At 48.2% G+C, this 21,355-nt stretch overlaps 6 protein-coding genes and 1 non-coding gene across 7 annotated transcripts; 4 read left to right on the forward strand and 3 right to left on the reverse strand.

Annotated features, from left to right (window-relative positions):
- Positions 1 to 1,466: 1,466 nt before the first annotated feature.
- BDV37DRAFT_46579 (uncharacterized protein) lies at positions 1,467 to 2,905 on the forward strand. Its single transcript, XM_032090707.1, has 4 exons — positions 1,467 to 1,858; positions 1,921 to 2,130; positions 2,183 to 2,369; positions 2,429 to 2,905. The coding sequence occupies exons 1-4, from the start codon at positions 1,641 to 1,643 to the stop codon at positions 2,822 to 2,824; spliced, it is 1,011 nt and encodes a 336-aa protein (XP_031944197.1). The 5' UTR covers positions 1,467 to 1,640; the 3' UTR covers positions 2,825 to 2,905.
- A 1,415-nt stretch (positions 2,906 to 4,320) lies between these two features.
- Positions 4,321 to 5,538, forward strand: BDV37DRAFT_46585 (Clr5 domain-containing protein). Its single transcript, XM_032090708.1, has 3 exons — positions 4,321 to 4,641; positions 4,708 to 5,049; positions 5,144 to 5,538. Exons 1-3 carry the CDS (start codon positions 4,514 to 4,516, stop codon positions 5,388 to 5,390), a joined length of 717 nt encoding a protein of 238 aa, XP_031944198.1. The 5' UTR covers positions 4,321 to 4,513; the 3' UTR covers positions 5,391 to 5,538.
- Positions 5,539 to 7,968: 2,430 nt separating this feature from the next.
- On the reverse strand, positions 7,969 to 10,473 carry BDV37DRAFT_291588 (beta-glucosidase; the record flags this gene model as incomplete). The annotated part of the gene is made up of 2 exons (XM_032088982.1): positions 7,969 to 10,247; positions 10,305 to 10,473. The coding sequence occupies 2 exons, from the start codon at positions 10,471 to 10,473 to the stop codon at positions 7,969 to 7,971; spliced, it is 2,448 nt and encodes an 815-aa protein (XP_031944199.1).
- Positions 10,474 to 13,967: 3,494 nt separating this feature from the next.
- On the forward strand, positions 13,968 to 14,474 carry BDV37DRAFT_280491 (uncharacterized protein; the record flags this gene model as incomplete). The annotated part of the gene is made up of 1 exon (XM_032086583.1): positions 13,968 to 14,474. One exon carries the CDS (start codon positions 13,968 to 13,970, stop codon positions 14,472 to 14,474), a length of 507 nt encoding a protein of 168 aa, XP_031944200.1.
- Positions 14,475 to 15,465: 991 nt separating this feature from the next.
- On the reverse strand, positions 15,466 to 17,943 carry BDV37DRAFT_242149 (threonine synthase THR4). The gene is made up of 8 exons (XM_032081274.1): positions 17,739 to 17,943; positions 17,599 to 17,685; positions 17,283 to 17,499; positions 17,162 to 17,233; positions 17,064 to 17,104; positions 16,845 to 17,009; positions 16,351 to 16,792; positions 15,466 to 16,300 (listed from the first exon to the last, which is right to left on the reverse strand). Exons 1-8 carry the CDS (start codon positions 17,799 to 17,801, stop codon positions 15,783 to 15,785), a joined length of 1,605 nt encoding a protein of 534 aa, XP_031944201.1. The 5' UTR covers positions 17,802 to 17,943; the 3' UTR covers positions 15,466 to 15,782.
- A 162-nt stretch (positions 17,944 to 18,105) lies between these two features.
- Positions 18,106 to 18,191, forward strand: BDV37DRAFT_t63. Its single transcript has one exon. It is a non-coding gene; the product is annotated as a tRNA-Cys (tRNA).
- Positions 18,192 to 18,584: 393 nt separating this feature from the next.
- On the reverse strand, positions 18,585 to 18,811 carry BDV37DRAFT_242151 (uncharacterized protein; the record flags this gene model as incomplete). The annotated part of the gene is made up of 1 exon (XM_032081275.1): positions 18,585 to 18,811. A coding segment is annotated over one exon (177 nt), but the record flags the coding sequence as incomplete, so codon positions are not given.
- Positions 18,812 to 21,355: the final 2,544 nt, after the last annotated feature.

Below are 21,355 nucleotides of genomic sequence, written 5' to 3' on the forward strand. Positions count from 1 at the left end.
TTTTTTTTTCTTTTTTCTCTTCTGGTACGTGTCTTTGCTTTTTTCATATATTATTTTTGGTTCTTGTATCTATATACCTATTATACTTTCGTTACTTTCTATTATTCATTAATCTTTCAGAGTTACTCTTTTTTATTGAAGAATTTAATTCAATTCGTTATCAGTAGGTCGACTGGCCCTATCTATTTTTTTGCTCTACTTTTTTACTTTTAGTTATTTCTTTAGCATGTCAACGGAAGTAGTTTAGTATACTCCATAATAACTTAATTGATGTATTGAGGTGATCAACCCGTTCATGTCCGACAGGGAGCGTGGGCAGTATCACTCAAGGACCCAAGGAACCAACGGACAACCCCCGCGTGCCGTTTGCTCTGTAGCTGATAAGGTAGATGCGCCCTTTAACTGAGAATGTACTAGATCAGTGGGTCTGGCGCCCCGACCTTTCCTTATACTGGAAGGTGCTAATATGTCCACTTGTTATAGTTAGCATGATAGGAGGTACGGGCGATCGTTTTGCCACAATGGGCCTGACATTGGCGTATCGAAGCAAATCACTCCAAGGCATTCAACGGTGATTTGTTGGAATTGTCAAGCCCTGGTGGGCTGAGAGAACGGAGACAGAGCAGCGTCCGTGTTCTGGACCCTCAGCGGAAAAGTCTAACGCACCAGTCAATACCCCGAGATCCACCGATTGAGCCATGGATTCAGGCTGAGACCAATTGCTTTTTTTGGATATGAACTCTATACAGAGCTTAGCGTCTAAAGGACAGCCCCACTTGAAAAACAGGGAAGTTGTGCATGTTTATTCGTTTGGCATATGTCGTGGTGTGGTTCGTTGTCGATTTGGAGGTAGGTTGGAATTCCATGGTATGGACTCGGTTTCCCCCTGCTCACCTGGCTTTTCAACCCTAACGTTCTAGTGGAAAGTATCGCGTGCATGGCTTGAAGGAACATGGAGAGAGGTCTCCAATTGCCCTTTTTGGGCCATCTACGGTCCAAAGCACGTATTCACAACGGCCGAAAGAACTTGCAGAAGCGCCCCATTTTTCCTATCAATTTTGAACACATCGGAAAAATGAGTATCCAATTGAACAAGTGTGAGCCTTTCCTGCCGAATTTCCGTTCACACCTGCAGATGACTTCAACGGTCTGGTGCCGTCTATCCCCTGGCATTCGCTAGAGATTTAGGTTTCCAAATTATGGCTCATCTTTGCAGATCAAACGTTCGTCAGGCATAAACGCAGTCCGATAGGACGTTTCTCCCACGTGTACTGTCAAAGCAACACCACCTCGGTTATTTTTGCCCAGGTGGCTTTTTGGCTCAATTCTGGTAGGTCTCATTTTCAGGATAGCGTATCCGTCATCTTCATGCCATTACTTCACGCCAATTGAGTTTCGCGGGGCTTGCCTCACCTGGGACCCTCGAACTAACAATGTGAAGGATAGCAGGATCGCACTACAAAAGTTTGTAAACCAAGGTTGAAGGGTCCATTGGACCCCTACAGACTTGAGTCAGTATGAGACACTTAAACCCCATCAGTATCAGTCTGCATCTTCCCAAGGCGTAGCTATTATACGTCCTGCATTATCCCTTTTCACATACAGGCACGCAGTAGTGTTATTGCAGTCCCTGTCGAAACATGGAACCTTCAGTCAGCGACTTCAAGCTCGTCGGACTGGCGGCGGGTTTCACACTAGGGTTCGGTTTCCTCACAGTCTGGAATGCAATCAAGCAGACTTCAGAAATTGAGAAGCCCTGGAAGAGCCCGTTCGTCATCCTTATTTGGATTGAAATCCTGTCTAATGTGGTAATCGGGGTAATGGGATGGCTTGTGCTGGAGGGAATTGTACCTGTCATGTATGGCCCCTGAGAACCGGCCGATGATACAGCTTGGCCTGGTGCTAACATTCTCCCCTCAGTGCACCTGTACTGGCACTTCTACTATTCTGCTGGGCGCTTGAAATCCAATGTTGTATGCAAGTTATCATTAACCGCATCTACATTGTGGTGGAAAAGAAGAAGACCGCGAGAAGGGTCAAATGGGGCACTGCTTGCCTCATAACAGCAATCAACATTGCAGTGTTCTGTATATGGATTCCGGCACATATGACTCCCCCAGTCAATCATACGTGAGTGCCTTATTCCTATTCTCTCCGAGTACCGGCTAACCTTTCCTTGTAGCTTTGTCCTCATTAATCGATACTGGGACCCGATTTCCAAATTACTAATATGCATCGTCGATGCGTGTCTCAACGTTTGGTTCCTGCGCGTTGTGCGTGTGCGACTGGTCCGCCAAAACGGACTAAAAAAATACGGGCCCTTAGTTCGCTTCAACATGCGAATGATGTTCATTTCCGTAATTATGGACGTAAGCTCACCGCACCTTCTTATCCTTCTCCTCGACCAATTCTGACATTCTACCCCTAGGCTATGCTCATTGGACTCATGTTCCTGCCTAACCCAATGGTGTACATCCAGTTCCACCCGGTTACGTACGTGGTGAAGCTCAACATTGAGTTGAGAATGGCTTCCCTCATCCGCAAGCTTGCGCGGGACAGCAACCTGAACAATGAAATCCATGAGGCATCAATGAATCTGCCGAACCGATTTCACCCACAGGGTCACTACATCAAGTGCGATGATGAGATGATGGAAAAGAGGAATTTGAGGCATATGCAGTTTGCCCAGCTACGACACCAGGGGTTCGAGAGCGAGGACATGAAAATCCTAAAGACAACCAGTGTTCGGGTTGTAAAAAGCCCGAGACCATTTGTGCAGGACAATCTGCCTCCGCTGCCACCTCTGCCCAAGGATGGGCGATGAGAGCTAGGTGTTCTAGTGATTTTTGTTCATATTTACATGTATTTTATTCAATGCACAATGTATATGATTTAGATCGTTGTAACCTATAACAGCCTGCAGAAATTATGGCTTTCAAATCCTATGACTGATATGCATCGTACGTTGCTGTCGTATTGAATACGCATAGCTGAATATGATTCGACTGTTAGACTAGCCCCTGGGCTACCTTTAGTTTACCAGGTGTTTACGGACTGGGCAAGACTATTTTCAGAATAGTGTACCAGAGAACACTTTGTGTTACTTCATTCATCTTGGTAATTGCTATCTGCGCCGCGAGAGACGTTAGGACTGGACAAGCCAGCATAGTAGGGGAGGAATCGCCCAGATCAGCCCCTATTCGTTCAATCAAGAGTAGATCAATCTATCTGTAGGGTTGTAACAGGTACGTTTCATACCAGGTATAATGAAGTGCTTCTGCAAGCCATACCTTTTATGAACGATTCCCACCGACAAAGTTTTCCGACCTATTGCCGCCAATTCCGGAGAGATAGTTACCATTTTAGTATGCCGTCCTACATCACTTCTAGGCCCAGGTCACCGGGGTAATCTGGACTGGAGGCTATCTAGCGAGAGGGGCAGTAGTTTGTTTACTGCTGAGACTAGGCAGAAGACACTGTCGCGACGCTCGCCCCTTCCCACAATAATCCCCCACGCGCACCAACATTTCGGCAAACCTTACGTATTACATTTTCGGAAGGTCGAAAATGTAGCCAGGACATCATAGATGTTCTGGTAGGGACCTGGACAGGACGTGGTTTGTTGTGACTAATCGGACGGAGTCCGAACACATCCGGGACGAGGCAGCCGACAAGCCTTGACAGGAGTATCATTTTGGGTGGACAGATAACCGTGCCCGAAACCCCCACATTGGAGTGATGCGTTAAGAGTTTGGAGGTGGCCAATCACCCGCATGGTGAACCATGTCTGATGCGACTTAACCGAGGAAAATAGAGGAAAAGTATTCCATGGGTCGATGACCCACTCTACACCTTTTAGTGCCGTTCACGCGTACATCGTGAGTTCCGGCCGAAAGGTCAGCAGACATCTCGATCGCAGATAAGTCTGACCAGGACCTCATCGTGATGGAGACATCCGGGCGATCATGGGAGAACTGTCCATGGATCACTCACGGGAGCACCGCCTCGTCGGTCTCGATTTCGGTGCTATTTGGTGGGAAAAAAAAAGGGCTCGAGATCGAACGGTAACCCATGGAAGAAATCGCGATGGCGTACGTCTCCACCGGGAGAGTTACTGCGAGACTTAGGGGGGGAGGGGCCGTCTAGACGAAGGTGGGTATAGGCTCGGATAGGATAGTCAGAATAGGGTATCCAGGAAGTCTAAAACTTGGAGATGAAACTCAGGGCGTTCATCCAGCAGTGGGCCCGGGATTATCACATTTCAATTGCTCATCACACGTGGCGAGCCATACCCTCGCTCAACTTTGCTTTAGACTTTGTGCCTGCGCGATCGGCCTGTAACCTTGGTGGCTTTTGGCTCAAGGGGGCGTTTACCTAGTTCGTATTTTCTTTTGCAGAAGTATCCCTGTCTCCCAGTTGTATATATGTTTCAAGAGGACCCCTTGATCTCTCACCATGTTTTTTTGACAATCAGCCTGGGATAGACTGAACAATTGATCCAACACCATCCACTATGAAACATACGATCTCTTTTAGAATGTGGGAGATGAAGAGAGGCTTGATCATCAAACTCTATCAAGAGGAAGAATGGCCTTTAAAACAAGTTCTTAAAAGAATTCGTTCGGAGACATTCAACCCAAGGTGAGGCTTTCCAAAGAGTCCTTAGAGGAAGACAAATGTCCTGACCGATCGGCTGTTCCTGCACAGTGAGACTCAATTACGGAGTCGCTTGAAGAAATGGGGTGTCACCAAGCTATCTCGTCGCCGCAGTCAGAACAAGTTTATCATGAGTCACCATGAAGACCTGAGCAATGAGAGCGGCTTCAAGTCGCCTCTTCACAGTGGGGATGAAATGGTACATTCAGCAACCATGAGCCATTCTACATCTAGGGACGACTTTTATACGCCTGAAAGGGGTGATACTATGCATGATACGCAAAAAGCGACTGGAACTATGCCACACAATGCTTTCCATTCTTCTGCTACAGCCATGTCAGCGATCAGCCCATCTTGGGAGTATCATGATGTTTCTCCTGGATACGGTCCACGGTATGTCACCTCTATTGTTAGCAACTCTTCTGGGGTACTCCAGGAGGGACGAGAAAATCCGAACGCACAGCGGTGAACTGACGCCTCAATTCAGGTATATACATCCTGGTCTCGACTATTACAACCCCGCGATGGAGCGTTCAAGAGCGGAACTATCATCCTCACCATGGGCCATGAATATGAGCTATGTTATGCTACCAGAGGATGACTCTGCTGCTCGGTTCTACACTACTGCACACTCTGGCATGTTCATGCACCAGCCAGCGCAGGCCACGGCTTTCCCAACTCAATCGGATTGGTTTCACACTCCAGAATGCCAATTGATATACCAGCCATCATAATCATAATGTACCCTCCGCCATGGTACCAGACGACCTTCTTTTACACCCTTAATGCGCTTGAACCGACATGTGTCTTTGTTATTTTCATACCCCGAATTGTCTAATATATCCAATATATCCTTTTGTCGTGAGTTTGAGATGTATAAGCCAGTGATATATTACGTTGCTCTTTCTGCCGATCTTGTCGAAGCATTTTTGCTTATCACAGTCGTTATGATCCTGTCACTTTTGTCTGTTTTTTCTCTTTTAATAGATCGTGAGTCCTACATGTCATTGAGACCTGGAGCTCTGCAGGATGAACTTGTCCAGTCTATGCATCACAGTGTACAGTCGCTCGAAGCAGGAACACACAACCTTGGACACAGGATGTACCATATACAGTGGCATGCATTTACAATGTACTTATACATTTTACAGTGAATGCTGTCAATAGTTCTACAATTCATAACTTGATACTCTGTCATCCTCTTTGTGTTCTAGAAGGAGAATGGCTACCAAATCTTATTCGCCATGGTAGCACTCTACTTGGCACCCTTGGGCCTAGACAAATCTACACCAACGACTTTATAGAAGCACATTTTCCTCCTACCGAACTACATCTCTTGGATTGTTTGTATACATGCTGTGAAGGAACACGTGAGAAGTTCTCCCCAAACTCATCCGGTATTTAAATCCCTGACCCAATTCAACATCATATTGGACCACCGTTGCTATTGTCTTAAAATGGTGGCAGATACTATTGGTATAAAGATATTTAAGACATGACGACTCGAAACAGGCATCGAAGGCCGTTCGCAAGCATGTGACTACAGCATACATCCCTTGCAGGGACGGGAAAGTGAAACTAGGTCTACTATTTAACCTATGACTTGATTCTAAGCTAACCATTAACAGTGTGATGGAAACACCCCGATGTATAAAAACTGTCGAATAAAATGGAAACACTGTAACGATCGACAAATGGGTGCAGAGGCAAGGTCCAAGTGAGAGTCTCCATTGGTTTCCTGGTAAAGAGAGTGGACCAGCTATTGCGCTACACCGGGGATCATGGCCTCCTCAGGCCGGGGATAAATGATGAAGGCTATGCGGCTATTAAGAATATCCTTGGCGCTCTTAAGATTACCTGTGAAGATTTCCACAGAGGTGAGGAACACTGTGAGATTAGAACTGTCCAACAGATTGATAATGATATCTGTTGAACGTGCTGCGACTCGACCAAAATACCTTTAGGCATTTGGTCGTGTCTCCAACCGAAATCTGGCCAACAATATCACGTACACTGATGGCAAAGGTGTGTCTTGAGGCTTCCACAGTTAGAAGAAGCAGGAGCTGACGGTCCAACAAGCCAGGGCTCCGAAGCATCCCGTCAAGTTTACCGGGATCCAAGCGATAGGGCACATTTAGTCGAAGACAATGCGGCTGGATAAGCCATCGTACAAGATAGTATCCCGCATTCTGGAAGGCAGGAACCGATGTATTCGACTTGGCTGGAAGAGGATCCCTCACTGAATGAATCTTGCTTTGAACCGATGGTCACTCCACATGAGCCAGAGGGCAATGAGTCAGACAGACCCGACAATGGATATGTCGCCTTACACCATGGTTCCTTTCGATCTGATATCTTCTCAATTGGTGTCCCTGTACGATTTAATGCTGCCCTTGACAGACGTGTTGTCAGTGAGACACATGCCTATTCCATGACTAGCAGGCTAATTCCCACATCACCCAGATACGGAGTTTCAGAAGTCTCGATCCCTTCGCCCCAAGTTGTGACTGCCAACACGGTGCAGAATCTAGAATTATGGAAGAAGAACCTCCCTTCTAATCTTGATGTTGAAGGTCGCCCCATATGCCAGGTACCAGTTCCCCAGCTGTGCCTTCGAAATGAACCCCTGTAAATCGGAAAGTGGCCAGATACTTGAATATTGTCTTCCAAGCGCTAGAAAAGATGGGAAGCTGCCTCGAGCATGCAAAACACACAAGCACCTTCCTCGGCACCGTGCAGTGCCAGTGGGAGGTCCGTCGACAGAACCGTATGAATACACGCATGAGCAGACGCCAAGACACTTCTGTTGACGTGGTGGGATCCAGAAAATGCCGAGGAGCACTAGTGGTGTTGATGGATTCCATTATTCAAGAGGAAATAACACCTTTGTCAAACATGCGACCTGGCCAAACCGTGCCTCGCCGTTGGGTGGTTTCAGGGCGGCTGGCTCGTCCGTCCCAGATCCGTTGGCTCCTATGGTTGATTTTATGGATCTTACTTAGTCTGTGTAATGTGCATCTTAGTGAGGGAATTCCGTGTTGTTTTGTGTGACATGCTTAGAGGATCTATGGTTGGGGTTTGCTTGGGATAGCTCGGAGCTATGCGTCTATATGTCCATCCCTGACTATTCACCAAGAGGAACGACATGGAACGAATAGAGTGTGAGAACTATCATGGATACATTGCGTAAAGCATTCAATATATTTTTATTATAGCCTCAATAGAATAGCAAAGGTAATATTTCTAATGAGGTACATGAACTCATTTCAAGATATCATCATCACATAGCACCGTTATGTTCTATATCCCTCCTTAAGCCGACACCGGAGTAATCGTAGTCACCTGGGTCAGGTCTCTGCTGCTGAAACCCACTCGGATGGTGAACTCGCCCTCAGGGATCAGCCAGTCCTGCGACACAATGTCCCAGTAGCTCAGGTCTCTGCGCATGAGCTCAAAGCCGACAGTCTGCGACTCACCGGGTGCCAGGGACACCTTGTCGAATCCACGGAGCTGCTTAGGCGGGGTTCCAGCAGGGGTGCTGTCTGGGAAGGTAACGTAGAGCTGTGGGACTGCCGCTCCCTGCACGTCACCAGTGTTCGTGACCACGACGGACACGTTGTAGACGCTCTCCCACAGCGCGGGGTTTCCTCCGGGCTGGATGGGCAGTTGTTCGGGGACGGAGGAGATAGACTCGGCCAGGGGTTCGGCGTTGATATCGGAAAGACCGAAGGTCGTGTATGACAGACCAAACCCGAATTCGTAAAGCACGGAGATGTTGTGGGCATCGAAGTACCGGTAATCGATCTCGAGCTTCTCGTCGAACCATGCCTGCCAGTCCTCCGGACCGGTGGTTGTCACGGCGGTCGTGGGAGGCGCATTGTAGTCGCTGCCGTTCTTGGCGATTGTGTATGGCAGCTTTCCGGAGGGGTTGACATCGCCGTACAGCACATCGACAATGGAGTTACCGGACTCCTGTCCGGGGTAGTGAGCGGCGAGGATGGCGGTCACGTTGGGGTGGTTGGCAAACGGAAGTTCATTGATGCCAGATGAGTGAGTGACAACAATAGTGTTGTTGCACTTCGACGCCACGGAGTCGACAACCTCGTTGCCATTGTAATCTACAGTAAGGTGTTCGCGGTCTGAGCCCTCTTCGGCCCAGGTCTTGAGGAAGACGAGGCAGGCATCTGGTGGCGTGGGGACCCAGAGGGTAGTCACGTCTGAATCCGCAATGAGGGTATTGTTCAACCACCACTGAACCAAAGTGTTGTCCTGCTGGCTACGGGACTTGAGGGCCTCCAGCGGGGAGACCAGATATGTGAAACGACCAGTTCCCGAGCCGCCACCGGCAGCAAGGGTGCCATATTCAAAGGTAGCTTGGTTGACGGCACCCACGGTGGTCTCACCAGCATCATTTCCAAAGACAGCGATTGACTTGGGGGCCTTCAAGGGCAGGGCCTTGTTCTCATTCTTCAGCAGGATAGTGGCTTCAGCTCCATGTCTGCGGATCAGCTTGCCATGATCGCCGCGAACATCACGGCTACGCTCTCCAGTCAGGTTAAACTCGCGAAGCCATGTAGAGCGAGGTGAGAATGTGTTGAGGTCGGCAGACGACGGGTCAACCGATGGGTAGTCTTGGTCCTGGCCGAGCCAGTAGTAAGGCGTCATGATACGGATAATCATATCATCCACACGAGACACATCAACGGTTCCATTGTTGACAGCCAGAGTAACGTTCTTTCCAAAGAACGAGCCTGCTTCGGGAACTAGGCCGTATTCTCCGAGACCTCCCGGCATGTCCATATCAAGACCCCCCTCAATAGAGGCGACACCAGAGTGAGTACCACCCCAATCAGACTGGACATAACCCTGGAAGCCAAGCTCCTCCTTGAGCAGACCATTGAGAACCTTCGAGTTCTGGCAGGCATAGGAGCCGTTGAGACGCTGGTATGCACACATAACACTGGCGACCTTAGCACGGGCAGCGTTGGCAAAAGGCCAGAGGTATAGCTCGTGCATAGTTCGGTCATCAATATTGGAGGAAACGGCTTCCTGGATGACATCCGTCAAGGTGCCGTTGGGATTATAGTTCGGATTGCGTTGGGTCTCTTGTTCATTGCCGATGAAGTGCTTCGCACAGGCTTGAACACCGACATCCTGGTAACCCTGAATAGTAAGCTCCATGGCAACACCAGTTAGGTAAGGGTCTGCTGCAAAGCCCTCCCAGTTTCTACCTCCATATCCTGAGCGTCCGAGAGGGCCAGCTACAGGTCCAAGAGCGACATGGGCACCTTTGCCCTTGAATTCCTCTCCCATAGCGACACCTCGCTCATATAAAATGTCTTTGTCCCAGGTCGATGCCGCCGTGACACCAGCCGAGAAGACGCTAGCATAGTCAGCGACACGAATGGCCAAGGGGCCATCCTGTAAGCAGAGACCATTGAAGCCCAGTCGGGGAATTGCCACGATGTTTCCAACGCAGGGCCCAGGCTGGCCGGTGACCATGTCGGCCTTTTCCTCGAGCGTCAACTGAGCAACAAACTCCTTGGCTTTGGCAAGGGCTTCTTCCCAGCCACCAGACCCGGTTGCATTGGCTGTTATGGAAGTCAGTCACACTGGGTCGTAGATTCAGTTCCGGATTGGGGACATACGGGACGGAAGCACAGCGGGCGAATGTCCATACTGGCCAAGGATAGTTGTGTTAAGGGGCTGGACATAGGAGAAAGCGTCTTCGCCTCGACCAGATCCGCCGTAGTCTTGGCCGTTGACCGCAGTAGCAGCCAACAGGCCCGAGACAATAAGGTGAGCAATGCTAGCCATGGTTCGCACCTGCGTTGTTGTTGGACCTCAAAGCAGCTCTACCGAAGTCATCTTGCGATCAATGCCGACCAGCAGGTACTACTTATAGTCCGCTCGACGGCTACCAAGCAGAATCTTGCCAGCCGACGATGAGTTGCTGCCGTAGGGTCCGGAGCATGGGGCACTGTTGAGGAAATTTGATGCCTCATTCACCAGGACCCACAACCCCACGGGGGCTCGCTTCGAATCGCGTGGTCGGCAGGGTTCCCCACAAATTCCGTTCCCCATATTCCGCTCGCGGGGTCACTGTGTGCAAATTTTTTTCTTCTCACCTTTTCGGCCAGCACCGCAGCGAGCACGGGGAACCTGCGGCAGCCCACGGAAGCACTCTGTTGCTCCCATGTCTTTTCTGAATGCACTTTAAACATCAACTCTTGCTCCCGCTCCCTGCGGCATAGTCGCATCGAGCGTTAGTCAAGCTTCATATCGGTCTCCCTTTTCCAGTTCCGACGTCGGCTCAGGATATACGGCAATAAACCATTCCGATGGCTGACTGGCAACCACACCAGAGACCGTACTAAACTAGTAGTACAACAATTATCACGTCTTCTCTGGGGTAGAAACTGTCGGGAGGTTCCGCATTCGGAATAATGAGGTCCAATCAGAGAGGGCAAGATTCGACGATCTCTCCTTGAACCTGCCATGTAACTACGGAGCGTTGACCCCAGAAAGGCCGAGACGAACCAGCATCACTTCTTACTTGACGGCCTGACATCATGAAGCCGACAAAATGACCGCATTTGTCTGGTCAATTGTCTTCTATCCGTGCGTAAGTTGTCGTAGATTATGCCGAAAACAAGCACTGTTACCGGTGAGCAAATCCGAGAGCTCAAGAGAAATGGTCCGAACACAGACGAAAGGCAGGTTCCCGAAGTTTAGCCGGAGGGGAAGAGTATCCTCATTGGATGTACCCCAGATAGTTTACTCCAGGCGTGGGGTGACTTTGGGAGGAATGTCTTGGCTCCATGCCTGGATCGGCGGGATGCCGAGATTTCACTACATAGCTTAGCGGCATTATCCCCGCAACATTTATACTCGGCAATGAATTAACCCAGAATCTCCAACCCAGAAACAGTCATATAGTAATACTACCGGCATTAGTCCGGAGATATATGTACGTTGCTTACTATCAAGTGGATCCCACACGGGAAACAACATGCTTGAAGTCACTGTGGCGCTAAAACTAATCTCCTCCAAATCTCGCGTATCCTCGGAATAACCCCAAACAAAGGCCTGGTCAATTACTATCGGCCCGGTAGCAGAGATGGTATAAGAGAATACAAACTGCTGTGACATGTGGTAGGCAAGAGCCAAGCCTGCCTGATACATGGGACATACGATTTCGGAGACGCCCCGGCCATGACCATAGACATCAATAGGTCACCAGTCGCAATAGGCCCATGCCAGTGGTGGCATAGTGCGGCTGTTGTTGGTAGCGTACGGGATTCGGGCGTTCGGCTATACCTACCCCATGATGGTCCTTATCTTCAATCATTTGTTTTATTATTAGTTTAAGTATTACTTCATTTTCCTTTTCTCTGTTGTATTCAGTAGACCTGGGCTCGGAAGACTTCGTACTAGTCTGAGTCATAAATGACACCGACCACACATACGCCATATTGGCGGTCCTTCTCCCGTGACGGCTTCCTCAAAAAGTCCCATCTGGACCTGCCTTTCTGGTTCATAACGTAATCACATCAGACGTTCGTTTGAAAATTCAACATGTTACTGTCAGTTTAAATATCTCGGATTCCGTGCGTGCAAAAAAAGGCTTTGCGCCTGGGTTAGCCATCTTTGGTTGAAACAATTTTGACTGCAACTAGCAAAGTTTTCCAAGGGGTGGGGGCTTCATTACAGGCAAAACATACCCTCCATGGAAATATTGACTTTCTCTTCAGAGGGCGAGGGGTTGGAAAATATATTCGCACTACTGAGGGTCCCCAAGGCCAGTGACCTGCTTTACAGAGTATCTCAATCTCTTTAGGAACCAGTTGATTTTGAGAATATAAAGCCCATGGATCCCGTAGGAATGCTGCTGGGCTAGTCTCTCATCATCTCTCTGGCCTTCAAAGCTGGAGATGTATTGAGAAATTAATCTTAAGAGGCCCGCGTAAAGCTGTTGTCGGGGTTCCGCTCAACCGTCTCTAAAACTCCAGTAAACGCATCAACACAGCCACCAAAATCAGCAATGGAGCTTTGGGGGTAAAGATACACTACATAAGGGTATGACTTGTCTAGCTGCTTTATTGAGTGCTCCAGAGGTCATAGGAAATACCTATTCCAAGCCCTGGCCTGGGATGGATCTGCCTCTTCCACAGACACGGTGGTTCCAGAAGTGGTCTTCACACCAACACTCTGTCTATTCCCAGTCCAAACGTCGTAGAGCGAAAATATGCGACCTTCTTGACTGAACAGCTTCCTTGAATATCGATTGACGAGTCATCCAATTTGAGCCGCTTGGGGGGTTCAGGCCAACATAGATCTCGGTCCATTCTCGGCATCTCGCTGTAGGGTTCTCTTCCAGCCAGCTCAAACTACCGGGCATGCCTGTTAGTACTCAAGGTTTGGTAAGCCACTCCTGCGAGAAATCGCTGTTCTCGCCTTTCAAAAGTTTGATTGGTCAATAGGTAGCGGTTATGCTTCGACAGTATCTGCCAAGGTCACTTATGTCGACCACCGGGCAGTAGTACACACAGAAGTACATCTTGAAAACGGTGAACGTTGACAACGTCGGCGTTATTTAGTGAATGTAGTCAACGCGTTCATAGGCTTCTAAGGTGGGGGAAATGAAATCAGAGTAAAGTTTCTTCATATCATTGCCGAGGTCGTATGACTATAATTTGCATTCAGATTAATGCCAGGACGTACTGAATTCTCTCTGGTGGTGAGTAGCTGACGGAAGGTCGGTGTGCTAGACATCTACCCACTTCTGTTATATAGGACAAATATGCAAAAAAAAAATAAAAATATAAAAACATACAACAGGAGGGATTCGCTGGTGGTCACCCACCCAACTACTAACCTCCCGGCGTGTGGCTTAAGTACGGCTGAGCGGACGGGAAGCCCTGTTCTCCACACCCTGTGGTCGTATGTACTGGATTGGTTTATGGAGAGGTTTATATAGAACTTAACAATGAGTAATACCATGGTTGTATCCTGGGGATGTCCCAAATCTAAGGTTTGTACTGGATCACAAACATAATATTTAAATTTTATTACATCATGGAGGCGTTCTGTTCCATTCTGGCTCACGTGTATGGACGTCCTCTGCATATACCCCGTGAATAGGAAACACCCCGCTATTCTAAATAGTTTGTCTTTATCCCTATCTAGATATATATATCACGCTATCTCACTATTTTAACATGACCTCCAGATCAGGGCTTCTTCTCCTTGCGCTTGTATTCACACCCACTTGGAGCCAGCAAACCCCAACATGTCTCTCTCCAGCCAGTATGGGTGGACCTCCCAATAAAGCCGCCTGCTGTCTCGAAACTGGCCGACAAGAGGAACCCGTCGATGGAGTCATCTACGAATATCTCTGTAACTACTATGCCACAAATACCAATGTCATGTACTACGAGGTCTTGAATGCTTATGAATGTGCCAAGAAGTGCTCCGAGACGGGCTTATGTCATGCCGCCTCGTGGAAGCCAAAGACTAGTCACAGTCACAGTGGGGGCAGGTGCTTCTTAGCTACGGCAGGGTTCGTTGAAATGCCTGATCGACATGGCGAATGGTTGCTTTTGGTCCGAACAGATCGAACGGCGTCAGTCCCTGGTGACACTACCAGCCCTCATCCTCAGCCTGATTGCCAGGATGAGGTGGATGAATCGTGGGCACAGCGCCTGGAAGTTACTGATGAGGACTGTGAAATGAGGACCACATCCATGCGGCAGCAGCTGCAGGCAAAAGAGGCGGACCTTGTGAATTGTAAGTGTCTGCAAAGACTGTGGCCCTAATTTGTTGCAACCGCTTACTTGCCTTCTTTAGGCGGTCGCGGGGAGAACCCATCCATCTATATCAGCAGGAGCCGCAAACCCTATAGGGCCTGGTGCAGGAGAGGTGAGTTTCATACTAGTTTGTTCTGAGTGAAAGCGACTGAAGGCCGTTCCTAAACCATCAATAGCACTTGTCCAAGTAGTTAATACAGGTGGGATTCATCTTGGCAGGACGAAAGGGCTCCATGAATGCCTAGGTCTATGTGATAGGCATAGTAGCTGCAAAGCACTCACCTACTGGATACACAAAGGACGGTGTGACGGCCTCTCAACTAACCCTGTACCGACCCTTGAGCGAACCATGGCCATAACCCTAACGCGCGTGTGAGTAAATCACCGCTTGTAAAAGAACTCATTGGACATGGTCAATATATGACAGGTGATTGGCCACAACGAAGACGGAACAGAATGCAAAACTCTGAGGTGGATATCCCGAGACTGCGATGATGCGTTTATTTCTATTCTTTTTCGACACTTGATAGATAGGTCGGGGCTATTGTCGCCTCCTGGTTAACAGCAAATGGTATTTCTGTCTAGTTTTCTTGCTTGCATCTAGTGGATAAATTCGTTCTCCCGTACAGTGAATGCACATTCCTCTGGCAAGTGAAGTGTATAACTGTTATTTCTTGTAGTATAATCTCGCGTTTCTTATATATTGCTGTTCACTAGGGTTTCAGCGATATCTCTACTAAAATACTCGGACGCCGACAACTTGAAATCAACGGTGAAATGATTCTCAAGATAGGAAAGGTAGGTGTGATTAAGATATTATCACCAAGTTTGTTCCTTCAGCCTCATCCGCGCGCATCATCAATTAGAGTTCCATTGCTCATGTGCATCACGACGGCATGACCAGTGATAGACATGTCAACAACTGACCAGTTATGAAGTAGACAAGCCATCCCGTAACGATGTACAGTCCCTACGTATTATTGAAGGGCAGAGCCTTCTGGTTAAGAGCTTTTCACATATCGAGGCTAGGACGGTATCGTGGCCCGTTTGTCATGTAAGTAGCTGCATTGGAACAGTTCTTATTGGCTTATATATCAGACGACATGTTTTGGCAGTATCTAAAGCGTCATGGAAGGATATTTGATAGTCTATATTTCGCGTGTATGTGTGAAGGCTTGGCAAGGGTGGTGTCCCAGTGCCCGCGAAACAATAAGCACACAGCAAATGAAACCTGGTATTTTTGGAAGAAAAAAGAAAAGATGTCTATTAATGTCAGGTGGTGGGGCCTAGACAATTCGTCTCACATAAACCTTTGATTTAAGCGCTGCTCTCGGCCTTGATGTCCTCTTCAGCCTGGCGTTTCACAATCTCACGGACCTTCTCCCACGAGTTCTCAACTGTTGTGACCCTGGTTTCTTTTTGCGCGAAAGCCTTAAACTCGTCGGGAAGCACCTGTTCATCGAAGTTGAAGCCGGCCTCGCCCTTTAGAGCTGATTCAACGACCTCGGAGAATTTGGCGGGGTGAGCAGTGGAGAGCGAGATGTGATGGACGTTCGGGCCAGTCTTAGCAAGGGATCTCTGCGCAACGGTAACTCCAACAGCCGAATGGGGATCAAGAACGTATTTCGTCTCCTGATAGCAGGACTTGATCGTCTCCACGGTCTCTGGGTTGCTCACACGGTCGCTGTCAAAAGTCGACCGCCCATTCTCCAACAAATCCTTGTCGACAGGGCCGAAGCCGCCAGTGGCCTTCAATGATTGGTACCAGGCCAAAACCTCTTCACCGGCCTTCTTTTTGCTGGACGTGTCGTCCAGGCCGGCAGCCGCTGCTTGTTCTATGATCAATCAGCATGAGATCAAAAGGTTACTATCGCGTGGGACATACCTTTCGCGAGGAACCACATGAGTCTTTCGAAGTTGCTGGAGACCAGAATATCCATTGCAGGACTTGGTGTCTCCTTGCAAGCGTCGGCTTTCACGGTGCCATCAGCGTTCTGTTCCTGAACAGGGTTCTTCTCGTAGCGGCCAGTCGTCCAAAAGCGGTGCAGGATATCGTTCTCATTCGTGGCCACGACCAGCTTGTCGGCGGGGAGACCCATCTTGGTTGCGAAGTAACCCGCGAGGATATTGCCGAAGTTTCCAGTGGGGGTCACAAATCTGACCTTGTCACCCACCTTGAACGTTGGGGACTTTCTAGCAAGCGAGAAGTAGGCGTAGAAATAAAACACGATTTGAGCGAGGATTCTCGAGAAGTTAATCGAGTTGACAGCACCGAGCTTCAAGGCCTGGTTGCTATCAGGGTCACCAAACATAGCCTTAACGATATCCTGGTACTCTGTGAGTTTTTTGTCCCGCGATTCCAATACGCTCAGAACCTACCTGGCAATCGTCAAACGTTCCCGTCACGGCAAGGTTGTGGACATTCCTGTCTGTGCAGGTGGTCATCTGCGCCTCCTGAATAGGGCTGACACGGCCCTTAGGATGTAAGATGACCACCGACACGTCCTTCTTGCCCCTAAGACCGTAAATGGCGGCAGATCCAGTCTGTATACACGGTTAACCCCGAGGCTAAACGAAGGGCACACCAATAAAACGTACATCACCACTCGTCGCGCCGACGACTGTCAAATGATGCCTATCTGCTAGTTGGTCAGCTCCACTGCGTTGCAACAGACTAGGGGCTTTGAAGCGCGTACCTTTTCCAACCTTTCCTTGGTTCTTCCGCACGAGGAGGTATTCGAAAAGATTTCCCAGAAACTGCAAGGCACCTGATATTGTCTCAGCACAATAACACCAGAACGATCTCGGGAAACACACAGTCTTTGAAGGAGTAGCTTGGGCCATGGAATAGTTCGAGAAGATATAGGTTGTCATCTTGCAGATGCGTCAAGGGCACAACATCTTCGGCACGGAATGTCGAGTAGCTCCGTTCAATGATGCCTTTCAGGTCTTCTGGCGGGATTTCGGAGGGGGAGATATACAGGCTAAAGATCTTGAACGCGAGCTCTGCGTAGGAGAGATCTTTCCAACTTTGCTGCGATCTAATATTAGCCTCAAATTCCTGGGAATCGCTTCGAAGGCCAGAAATGAAGACCCCGGCATAGAGTAATTATGCGGCATTGGGCATACATACCCAGTCATGGGCGATTGGGACTTCGTGAGGCAAGAAAAGACCGCCATCCGCAGCGAGTCCCTTCAAGACAACAGTCTCGAATGAGAGCTTGGGGACAATCAGTAAACCGTCAAGGTATGACTCATGCTGAGAGGACGAACGCCATAGTCACCACCTCTGGTGGAGAGGAATTTTTGAGATTCCGTCGGAGCTGAACTCGTCATATTGTTTGTTGTGATGTCGCAATTCTTGCGCTGAGAATTCCTCCCTGCTGGTATATGTCTGCGACGGAAAGTTTGTGACTTTGATGGCGATGGCGATGGCGATGGCGATATCGGCCAGTCAGACGAGGGGTCGATCCCGGAACATCAATTCGCCGGTCGCGCCTTTGCCTTTTATCCGGAGGTAGTAGGCGGTCAGGATATACTTGCGCACGTAGGGCGGCCAATTCCCCCACCATCTTCACCGCCCTCGGCATAACTTTTCAAATCCTATCTTATCAGCACACGTGCAACCAGCATATCCAAACCCCTGATGGTCTAGTTGGATATGGCGTCCGGCTGCAATGGATTACCTTGTAACCGGAAGGTCGCCGGCTATTCCGGCTCGGAGGACGAGAACTTTTTTAGCTGTCCGAGGGGTGTAGTGGTCATCACTATACAGTGTATTTGGTCCCAATCCCACGGCAACCAGACCTAGTTGTAGCCAACCGTATTGGAAGTGGGATTGACTAGATATACGCCCAGTGCTAGAGAAAGGTTTAGGGGCTATTCTAAGAATCACCCCATAACTATCGGTGGTACATATATTCATTTAGCTGATAACCTTCGTAGCGTATCTCATCTTGATGTTTTTAGATCTCTCTCTCTTGTTGAACCAAAACACAAGGGCATGTAAAAGGAGCTCAAAAAATCACCATATACTGAGCCTATTATGCCAAATTGCTTGCGGATCATCCATCGTTTATTCATTAATAGTATCCAGTGCAAGCCACAGAACCTGAGACATGAGAATAAAAGGCACTAGTCTCCGGATTAGCTCTCTAGAGGGCGCTATATTATGGAGATATACTGTACGTCTCTGTTACACCCACGATAGAAACCGTTTTTATATCGTTCAGGATCCTCCAATCGAGATAGAGAACACCCGAATATCCAGCATGGTAGAATGCTCGCATATATGCCTGAAATGTAAAGTAGCAGCTGAAATAAATATGTATATCTTGCATACATGTGATGATATCAGCGCAGTAGCCATCGAAGAACTTAGAAGGCCATTGTCTCTCTCCTATATCTCCATAGCCCATCTTGTGCATTGGCAGTGCTTGTCTAATCAGGCGAACAAAGATATCAAGAGGTGTTGGATGGTTTACTTTATAGAACTTTAGAAGTCAAGTATCTAGTTTTCGATGTAGTAGTACTATCCCAAGAATTAATGGAGCTTAGATGTGCTAGGCTATATAATGGCTCACCAATATCTCCATGTAATCTGCGATGTTTGTTGCGACCCGTTTCGTGTCTGCAGACGATTCTATCTATCGTTCAAGCCTTCAAAGATATATGCACATCATTTCTGTGGGTAACTTTTCACTGTTCGACGCTTTTCTTCCCCTACCCTAACTACAATGTACAACAAGCCAAAGATCCCAGGAGGGCTACAATTTGGCATTGAAAAAGGCCTGTTTTATGACGTTCAAAGGTACGAACGAGAGACTTCGAACAATACACAACGTACAAGAAGCTAAAGCAAGAGATCGCGGGTGCCAGGCAGCGAGCACGGAACGTACTACTTACTCAGATTCAAGCAAAGTACGACCGCGAGCAGCCGATGCTTAAAACCAGATGTCAGCTGTCTGGGTTCAACCTGGCCGAGGAAGAAAAACCTCTCAGATGTTCGGAAGCTGTGCCAATGCCTCAGAAGCGACTGATTGAGTCTCACCCTACCTCGCCCAGCACTCGAAGAGGAAGTGGCTAGAAGGACAGAAACAATTGATGCCGTAGCTGCTTACGCTCTTTTCTAAGGTGATATGCATGCGACTGTGACATGAGTTCGCTCTTCACAACCACAGTCTCGTTACCAGTGAAGCAGATGCATTGGACACTTCTTTGAATCATACCCGCATGCTTTCTTTGCATTATTATTCTCGAGTCGCATAACAGATCGGGACGAACAGCTAGGCTCTTCATTAAGGAATCTTAAGGGCAATTAGCGGGCTGGCATCTCGATAAATCGTAATGATCGTTTCATTAAGCTTTCACTAAGAAGTGGCTCAGGGCGGTAAGAAGTATCAATCTTACTACATGCTATTGGACCGTCTTGGTGTTCAATTTGGTGAGTTGGATGCCAACGGTTACAGATATATTTTTACCACTCGCTCGTGAACCATCACTGGCTCATATCCTAGCTCCTGCGGGACCATCCCTCAGAGAGCGGAACTGAAAGGCCAATGAGATCAGGTTTACTTCGACAGTTGCGGACTCTCGTGTGGGCTAGTCCTCTAAATCGCAGTAGCCTGCCAGATACCAAGCGGTTTGGGTAGTGCATATAAATAATAACACACGCTTGTCTCTGATTATCCTGCGAATTTCCATATCTAAGGTCTGCCTAACTGTTGACACATGTGACATTTTCCCGATCATCTCGAATCTCGTCATCTCGCTCATCTTTATCCATCATAATGCTACCCAATTATCACGAGTAAGACATGTTGCCACGGAGAACGAGAGCTTCTGACTGACCAACACCCAGTATCATGCAATCCAGGACGGTTGAATTCATTATCGGCAAAAACTGAAACCGCTTCTCGATTCACGCTGCGTTGGCAAGCTTTTTTTTCCCGGAAGGTATTCAATTCCCCTATCATTACTGAAGATGATGTCGACTTAGGCCGTTGCTGTGAATTCGTATATTGTGGTGATTACTCTGTTCCGTTGCCAACTTCCAAACTCCATCACTTATCCTGATTGATTTGTCTTAAGTGTTGAAGGAGACGGACGGACGGCTCACATACCCTTCGATTTTCACCCAACTATTTACGCTCGAAGCAGGAAGATCAACCCCAATGCAGATGTTATGTAACGACAGAACGACGACAAAGCTTGATCTGTGTTTCGACTTGACCTTCCGTAACTTCGCCATCGACAAATTAAATATTACTTGGCGAATTAAAGACTTGGATAGCTGCCAACCAGTCTTTTCGCGTATCCACAATCCCTAGACTTCGTCACCAGGCAGGACTAACGACTTCATACCACCACAACCCAAGTACAGCACCTAGCACAATTGCAACCGCCGGCGGGACCTTGAACCATACACTCTAGGCATATATAACAGCGGCAATAACAACCCACCAGAGCTCCTTTACCAAACTCTATCCATCACGATCCTGCAGAATTAAATATCCGATTTCCCAAAGCCAATACACAACTGCAAACACTAATCCAACAGCTAATACATTCACACCTCGGAGCAAGTCAATAATATATTTCTGTTTCCGTAGAACACACCAAAAGAACTGGATTGCAACGGCGAGGGTAATTCTAGAAAAGAAGATCCCTAGTCTACCAAAAAAAAAAAGGTACCGAGAACTGTCGGATAAGATATTATTCAGACAGTAAGAATACCGAGAAAGACCGCAAAGTCAAGATTTGGGCCAAGAAAGGCCTAAATAATTGCAAGGCCGTTAGGAAAATCTCGACTAGAAACCCAACCCGGGTCTACAACGTATAACCGGAGTAAAGAAATAACGACGGGACCGCCACCGAAGATTACAGTACCA

This window comes from Aspergillus pseudonomiae (genome assembly GCF_009193645.1).
Source record: "Aspergillus pseudonomiae strain CBS 119388 unplaced genomic scaffold BDV37scaffold_14, whole genome shotgun sequence".
In the NCBI taxonomy this organism is placed as follows: domain Eukaryota; kingdom Fungi; phylum Ascomycota; class Eurotiomycetes; order Eurotiales; family Aspergillaceae; genus Aspergillus; species Aspergillus pseudonomiae.